The sequence below is a fragment of the Pteropus medius genome, unplaced genomic scaffold (assembly GCF_902729225.1).
Source record: "Pteropus medius unplaced genomic scaffold, Ma_sr-lr_union100, whole genome shotgun sequence".
NCBI classification, from domain to species: Eukaryota; Metazoa; Chordata; class Mammalia; order Chiroptera; family Pteropodidae; genus Pteropus; species Pteropus medius.
Genome location: NW_024340701.1, coordinates 7,138,587 through 7,147,935, shown reverse-complemented (window position 1 = coordinate 7,147,935; position 9,349 = coordinate 7,138,587). Strand labels below are relative to the sequence as shown.

General features: G+C 33.1%; 1 protein-coding gene across 1 annotated transcript in view; it reads right to left on the bottom strand.

Moving 5' to 3' along the window:
* The window catches only part of LOC120618727 (non-specific lipid-transfer protein-like), a 53,864-nt gene that overhangs the window by 682 nt on the left and 43,833 nt on the right, over positions 1–9,349 (bottom strand). The window contains exons 9-11 of the mRNA XM_039882874.1: positions 8,871–9,021; positions 7,558–7,705; positions 4,203–4,328 (exon numbers count right to left, since the gene is read on the bottom strand). Coding sequence (XP_039738808.1) covers positions 4,203–4,328; positions 7,558–7,705; positions 8,871–9,021 — 425 coding nt within the window. The remainder of the gene's footprint in view (positions 1–4,202; positions 4,329–7,557; positions 7,706–8,870; positions 9,022–9,349) is intronic.

The following is a 9,349-nucleotide window of genomic DNA, read 5'->3' as shown; positions in this document are numbered from 1 at the left end:
TAGCATACGTCAGTACTTCATTTCTTTTATGGCCAAGGAATATTCCATTACATGAATATACCATATTTTGTTTATCCGTTCATTGGCTGATGACAGACATCTGCATTTTCCCGCCTTTTGGCTATTATGAATAATGCTACTAGAAACAATTGTGTGTTTGTGAGAACTGTGCATTAATGAAAATTATACTGCAATTTTAAAAAAGAATATGGATATGAAAAATCATATTGTTAGTACAAAGCATGATTTCTGCATATTTCAGTAGGTAGTGGGAGAAAAATCTCTCAGAATGGCAAACAAGCCGATTATAATAAAAATATGTTCAGGAGAAAAAAAAATTATATGTCAATAAAAACAACTAAGTGAAATGTCACATTCATCCCCTGACAAAACAGAAGTTTCCTATGTGAGACTGAGGAATCTGCTGAAAGGAAAATTTAAATCACTGTTCTCAAATGCAGACTGTAACTCTTTGGGGCTTCAATGACCATATCACAGAAATATTTATTATCACCCTGACTGCTCTATGTCCCATTAGCAACAAAATCAACATTGAAATATGACCTAATTCTTTTGACAGATCAAGGAAACAGTTTAGTCTATTTACCAAAAGCAGAACAATAGTCTTAAAATAATGTCTGTGTAGCACTGGGCACAATGTTTACATAGGAATATTGATGATTTGCAATTGTCATATGAGAAGGAACTGTTATTTTCTCTACAAATTAAAAGAATGTTCTTTTCCTAAAATGGTAATAAATTATTTTTCATACTGCGATACTTACTAGCAAGAAACAGTATGGCTTCCTTTTGTAAAAATGATGCGGGGAGAATGCTAGTAATTACTTTGTTCCTACTTTGTTTTGGGAACTCTGCTATATACTTTACATATACATATTTCCTCATTTAATCCACAAAACAACCCTATTAAGTATATTTTATTCCTATTTTACAAATTAGAAAAACCAGGATCAACAAAGCTATAGAATTAAAAGGGTGAAGAGGATAAGTTCAAACTCAAGACTTCATTCATACAGAACACAAATCTGCAAATGAGGTACATACCCTATATATTCCTTTCCTTTCACAGCCACTACTCCTAAAAGTAACAACTATAGTTACTATTTCTCGCTTCTAATTCTTCTGGAATTCCCATGTGCTTCCATGCAAAACATTGTGCTAGAATTGCTCCAAGATTGCCAATGACTTGATAATAGTCAAATACAAAAGATACTTCTCACTCTTTATTGAACTCTTCTGTCCTGACTTCTTATTTTTTAAACACTCTTCTCTCTTGGGTAACTGACCGTTTCTTCTCATTATTCTTAAAGGTCTCTCTTCTCCACCTACACCTTCAATTTTTATATCTCCTAGGGTTTTATCCTTGATCTTTGTGTTGGATCTGCCAATATGATATCCCACACAGTATTTCCTCTGATTAAGCAGCTCATTTAACAGCCTCGATGAATAAAATGCAGGAATGAACTCCTGCTTACAGCACTCACTGGGCTTACCATGTAGTCTAGCACCCTGAAGCAGTTGGTCAGATAGAATGATGTAAAGGCCTTCTGAAGACTACAATGGTGCCAGCAACACTTTGCAGGGCCCAGGTAATAGCCTCCAAAATAGGAACATGCTCTGAATCAATGATGCTGTTTCTCCACAGCCAGGATACACAAGTATCCTGGTAATCAAAGGATGAGCAAAGTAGTGGCTTTTCTCACTATTATCCCTACAGAACTGCTAGCAAAATTTTTCCTGCCATTCCCAAAACTTTGGGCTCTGCTGATTTAGAAGTCTTAGAAACAACAATGGTTCCAATGAACTGGAAGCAGAGACTACCACCTGGTCGCTTTGGGCTTCTCATTATACAGAACAGGCAAAGGAAGGAATTAACTGACTTGGGTGATGGATCCTGGTTATCATGGAATGTTGGGTTACATAATGAGGATCAAAAGGATTAGTCTGTAACCCAAAAAATACTGTGGGGTGCCTCTGAGTACTCCCATGTCTTATAGTGAAAGTTAGCAAAACTTTTACTAAAACATTTCAAAGAAGCTGTACTGCTCATGGCACGGAATATTCAGAAAGGAAGGTTTGGGTCATACCCAGATAAGAAACTATGAATAAGGTGCTTGCTAAGAGCAAAGGAAATATGGTACAAGTAGTAGAAGAAGGAATTATAAATACCAACTATAACCACCTATAAATTGTAGAAAGGAGGATTTTATTTTCATCTTCTCTTCCATTATCTATCATCTAACATAAATGTATGTTAATAGAGATTAATATTTTTCAAAAAGTACTTAATTTTTGAGAGCAGTGTGAGGGTCACAGTAGAAAGTACAGATATTTCTTACATAGTCCCTGCTCCCTGCTCCACACATGCAGAGCTTCCACCACTATCAACATCCCATCCCAGATTGGGACATTTATTATAATCTATGAACCTATACTGACACATCATTACCATCCCAAATCCATAGTTAACATTAGGGTTTATTCTTGGTATTGTATATTCTATGAGTTTTGAGAAACGTATAATAACACGTAGTCAACATTATAGAATCATACAGAACAGTTTCATTGTCCTAAAAATCTTCTGCCTATTCATCCTTCCCTCTCCCCTAACCCCTGATCTCTTTACTGTCTCCAGTTTTCCCTAATCCAGAATGTCATATAGTTGAAATTATATAGTATGCAGCCTTCAGACTGGCTATTTTCAGTAAGTAATATGCATTTAAGTTCCTCCATGTCTTTTTTTTTTTTAACTTAAGGTATAATTGACATATTAGTTTCAGGTATACAACATAGTGATTCAATATTTGTATATATTGCTAAGTGATCACCACAGTAAGTCTAGTTAACCCCTCCATATCTTTTCATCACCTGATAGCTATTTTTTTAGTGTTGAATAATATTCCATTGTTGTGATGTATCACAGTTTATCCATTCACCTACTGAAGGATATTTTGGTTGCCTCCAAGTTTTGGCGATTGTGAATAAAGTTGCTATAAATATCCATGTGCATGTTTTATGTGGACATAAATTTTCAACTTGTTTGGGTAAATGCCAAGGAGCACAATTGCTGAATCATATGACAGGAGGATGCTTAGTTTTGTAAGAAATTGCCAGCATCTTGTGTAGTCAGCAATTGGTATTTGGACATTCTGATAGGTATAGTGGTATCACACTGTTGTTTTAATTTGCAATTTCCTTATGACATATGATGTTGAGGATTTTTCTATATGCTTATTTTCTATCTACATATCTTCTTTGATGAAGTGTCTGTTTGGGTCCTTTACCCACCTTTTAATCAGGTTGTTCGTTTTCTTATTGCTTACTTTCAAGAGTTCTTTGTATATTTTAGATACTTGTCCTTTATCAGATGTGTTTTTTGCAAATATTTTTTTCCCAGTCTGTGGCTTGTCTTCTCATTCTCTTGAACTTGTCTTTTTTCCCTTTTATTTCTCCATTCTTTCTCTTGTGTTAAATAGGTATTTTCTAGTGTACCATTTTACTACTTTGCCATTTCTTTTAATATATATTTTTTAGTTATTTTCTTAGTGGTTGCTCCAGGAATTAACATTTTAATTTATACAATCTAATTCAGATTAATATTGACTTAATTTCAACAGTACACAATTTGCTCCTATATAGCTGTTTGTGTTGTCACTGTCATATAAATTATATCTTCATGCATTGTATGCTTATCAACTCAAATTACTGCTTTATGCAGTTGTATTTTAAATGATATAGGGCACACATATATTGTCTTTTATAGCCACCGATGCAGTTACACTTTAAATGATATAGGATGCACATAGATTGTCTTTTATATCTACCAATGTAGTTACACTTACCAGTGCTTTTTATTTCTTCATGTGCTCTTTATTTCACTGTCTAGTGCTCTTTGATTTCAGTATGAATGACTCTCTTGTAGGGGAGGTCTACTAGTGATAAAGTCTCTCAGTTTTTGTTTATCTGGGAATGCCTTAATTTCTCCTTCATTTTTAAAGGATAGTTTCACTGAATACAGAATTCTTGGCTGGCAGTTTTTTTCATCACACTGCCTCAATGGTTTCTGAAGAGAATTCAGCTGTTAAGCCTTACTGAGGATCACTTGCTGAGGATTAGCAGTCATTTCTTCAAATATTTTTTCTGCCCCTTATGCCAAAATAACAAAAAAAAAAAAGTATGACATCTGTGTGCTGTATTACCTGTAGCTCCCAGCGGGTGTCCCTTTGAAATTAATCCACCACTGGGATTAATGACCCACTTTCCTCCATAAGTATTATCTCCTCTATCAACCAGTTTTCCACCTTGTCCTACAGAAGGAAAAAAAAAATTCACAAATGTTAAAAATAATGTTAGAATAAATGATATATTTTTTAACTTCCATATAGCCAAGAATTCCTTGCAGCAAACATTTTTTACAGCTCAAACTAACATCAAATTTATATAAGCACATCTAAAAGTAGGTAATAAATATTGAGTAATAATTTTTCAGAACATTTCCTACATGAAACGAAGCACCTATTAAATATCAAGAGCTCTCTAGCTTCCAAAATTGCTACAAATATAATAAGAGATTCAGAGAACCAAAAGAAAAAAACTGAAATGGATACAATACTACACTAAAATAACTGAATTGGCTTTAAAAATTTATAATTTTGCCAAAATGTATTCATTTCCCTACATTTTCAACTGTACTCTTATATGCTATATAAATATTCTTAATAAACAGGAAAAAGAAAAGGAGAAGGATAAAAAAAGAGCACTTTATGAAACTAAGGGAAGTGGCTGAGAATCTTTTTGAGCCATAAATGTAAGCTTAGGAGGAAAAACATTACATTACATGGTTGGCAGCTTCCAACGTTCATATCAATTCCCTAGTCATTCTTCTAGGTGGTTAAGAAATAAGTAAAAATGCATGCATTGTATAAAATGTTCTTTCAGATTATATTTCTGAAAAGTAACGAGAGCTGAAATCTCCAAATAATGATAATGGGGGCTGTGGTACAATCAGAGGCAATGAATAGCTTTTAAGCACTGACTCTGTGTCAGGCTTTGTTCTAATTATTTTACATATATTTACATAATCCTCAAGCCTATGAGATATAATTAACATATAACATTATATTAGTTTCTGGTGTATAACATAATGATTCCTTCCATATTTGTAGATATTGTGACATAGTACCACAATAAGTCTAGTTAACATTCATCCCCATATATAGTTTCAAAATTTATTTTTCTTAGGATGAGAATTTTTAAGCTCTACACTCTTAGCAACTTTCAAACATATGATATAGTATTATTAACTATAGTCACCATGTTGTACATTACATTCCCATTATTTATTTTATAACTGCAAGTTTGTACATTTTGACTCTTTTTACCCATTTCACCCACCCACCCCCATCTCTGGCAACCACCAATCTGTTCCGTATATGTATGAGCTTGGGTTTGTTTTTTTTTTATTCCATTTAAGTGAGATCTCATATAAGTGAGACCATACGGCATTTGTCTTTCTTTGACTTATTTCACTTAGCAAAATGCCCTCAAGTTCCATCCATATAGTCAAAAATGGTAAGATTTCATTCCTTTTTATGGTTGAATAATATTTCATGATATAGAAATATACCACATTTTCATTATCCATTTATCTGTTGATGAACATTTAGACTGTTTCCATATTTTAGCTATTGTAAATAATGCTATAATAAACATGAGGGTGTATATAATATCTTTCTGAATTAGTGTTTTCATTTTCTTCAGTGTATAGAATATTACATCTAAAAAAAGGAAAGTTAAATAAATGGAAATGCATGCCATTTAATGGATTGGGAGATTCAACATTATTGAGATAATTATCTCTAAATGGGTCTACAGTTTCAATGAAATGTCAATGAAAATTCCAGCAGGTGTGTGTATGTGTGTAGATATAGACAAACTAATTCTATTATGTATATCGAGATGCAAAAAATCTAAAATAACTAAAATAATTTTTAAAAAGAACAAAGTTGGAGAACTTATCCTATTTTATTTTAAGACTTACTATACAGTACAATATAGTAATAGTATAAGTACAGTAGCTAAAATAATTTGGTATTGGTGAAAAGTTGAGACATGTAGATCAATGGAACAGAACAGAAAGTCCAAAAATGGAACAATACACACACACACACACACACACACACACACACACACGGGCAATTGATTTTTGCCAAAGGTGCCAGTGCAATTCAATGGGGAAAGAAGTCTTTTCAGCAAATAGTGCTGGAAATGTTTATGAAATAAAAAAAGATTAATATCGACCTTTATCTTACACCATACACAAATTTACTTAAGATGGATTAAACACTTTAAACATAAAATCTAAATCTATAGGACTCCTAGATTAAAAACAGAAGAAAATCTTTATGACGCTGGAATAGGAAAAAGTTTCTTAGAATACAAAAAGCATGAACCATAAATGATAATTTGTATTTCATCAAAATTTTTAAATTGTGTTCTTCAAGAGAAACTATTAATAAAACAAAAAGGTGGACGTAGTTCCATAGTGTAGCAGTTAGCACATCTGCTCTGCATGCAGAAGGTCCTGGGTTCGTGCCCCAGTGGAGCCATGATCCATGGTCTATGGCCATGCCACCCTGAACAAGCCTAATGTCTGATCTCTGAAGCTAAGCAGGGTCAGGCTTGGTTAGTACTTGGATGGGAGACCACTTAGGAAGACCAGGTACTGCAGGCATAAATAATAATAAATAATAAAAAAATGCAAAAAATAAATAAAACAAAAAGGCAAGCTACAGCCTGGGAGAAAATGTTCACAGTATACATGTATAAGACAAATGACTTGTATCCAGGAAAAAAGTATATGTATATATATACATTCATTCTTACAATAAAAAAAGACAACCTAATAATCAAAGGGCAAAAGATCTGAACAGCCACTTCACAAAAGATATATGAATGACCAATATGCACATGAAAAGATGCTCAACATCATTAGTCATTAGAGATATGCAAATTAAAACTAAAATAAGACACAACTATATACTCTTTTGAATAGCTAAAATTTTAAAAACTGATCCTAGCAAGTGTTAGTGAGGATGTGAAGCAACTAAAACTTTCATACACTGCTGGTACTAATGGAAAATGGTACAACCACTTTATAAATGAAAAAGGAAAAAATCCTCCAGATCCCACCAACTAGTTTTTCCATTTTCCCTTCTGCAAGTCTTTATTCAAACACAATTTGAAATAGTTGGAATTTCAAATGTAATTTTCTATCCTTTTCCCCTCCACTTAGCAGTACATTATAAGTACCCCTGATTTATACAACACAAATTTTTTGTACACTCAGTGTTACTATTGTCCAAGACTATATAGTCTAAAAAGTCCAGTATCAAGATAGCTTACATTCACTTTGCATAATGTGGCAGAGTCAACATGGAGGAAAAGGCAATTAACAAATTCTTTTGTTCAATGGTGATGATGAAATTTTCTCAGAGAAATGTATTAAGTTAACATGCATCTCTTGAAAGATATTACCTTCTGGACAGAGTCCCAGTGCTTCATAAGTAAGGAGTTCATTGACAGAAAAACAATCGTGAAGTTCTATTACATCAACATCATCTGGTGTCAGGCCAGATTTTTCATAGCACTTTCTGGCAGCTTCTTTACTTACATCGAAGCCAACCTAAAACCAAAACTATATATAAATAAAGGGCATCAAAACTGGGACTTTTATATAAAGATTATAAGAAATTAATATGTATAACTTTAACAGCTGAGAACCGATCACACATATTAAAGTATCAGTTGATTCTATATGATACCCAAAGTCCAAATAAAAGGATATCCAGGAAGGAGACTGTACATATTAAATTCTGTACTATAAAGGACAGAATTTTAAATAAGATATATAAAAAGGACTTAACTTCTTCAGGCCATTTCTTAGGCTAAGTTACAAAAATTCTATCAAACCACGATGTATAGTTATGATAAACAGACTGAAGAGATTTATCAACAGATCATTATGATTCAGATACACTAAAAAAAAAATAACAGGGGAAATTTACATGAAAATAAACAATTTTCTTTTAGAAGATCATATGAGATTCAAACATTGTTCCAAAATCCATGCTCTTAACAAACTCTTTGGTCATGCAACCTGAACTTCTCTACAAAGAATAAAATTGTGGCATAACGGAAACTGTACTGTTTATAAGCAGAAAATCTGAGCATAAGTTCCATCTCTACCATATCCTAGCACCCTAGCTTTGTGATCTTGGGCAAGTTATAGGGACAATTTCAAATTCAAAGCATTACTGTAAAATCATTTTGTAAACTATAGTTTACCAAAGAATTATTTATATATGTATATGTATACATGCATATATTGAATATGTGTGTGTGTGTGTGTGTGTGTATGTATATATCTTCAAATATTCAACTAACTCTAAGTCTGAATTCTCATCGTTTTTACTTCCTCTATTTTGTACTCAATCTTCAATCAGGATTTTGAAGCATCAAGAAAGTTCTCTGAAAACATCTTTATTTTTCCTTTACCTCTGTAAGATTGGAGTTCTGGGCATATCTCGCCAACTCAGAATAAATACAAATAGCACATCTAAGTTAGTTAAAAATTATCATATAATGATATATGGCTCTATCATGGGAAGCATAGATTTTCATCAATTATTTTCCCCTAACACATTCTTAAGAATGGGTTATAATATTAAATTTTCTAGACCATTTTTTCAAGTAAATTACATCCAGAGCCAATAACAACATGTTGTCACTTTGAAGTTTTTAAAACAGAAATCCCTTGATTAATTAACAAAACAGAATCTCAGACATACCAATTTAATAATGCTTTTTCCTTCAAATGAGCTTGGCAAATCAGTCGCCATCTCTTGTGCCAAAATTTCAACAGCTTTGGACTGAAGGTTATGCTTCTTTACAAATTCTTCACTAGCTAAAACTGCTGCTGCAGCACCATCTGAAGTGGGACTAAAAGGAAGTAAAAATAATTATTTACACCCAGTCCACCTCAATCCTAAGATTTCAGACTAGAAGTTCTTTCTGAGAAGAAAGGCTGAGTATGCTCGCTGGTCACTGGATGGTTTTCTTTGTGATATCTACAGTTAAAACTTACACATGCTTCCCACCTGAGGACTGAACCTCTATCAAGAACTTAAATGATGTCAGTCACTGCTTGATCTCTAAGAGTCGCTCCCAAAAAGTTTTTACTACAAAGAATCCTGAATTTGCTTCTGCAGATGCTGACTGCAAACCTGGTGACTTCTAAGAAGTACACAAGGTTATTCCCAGCTTAGCA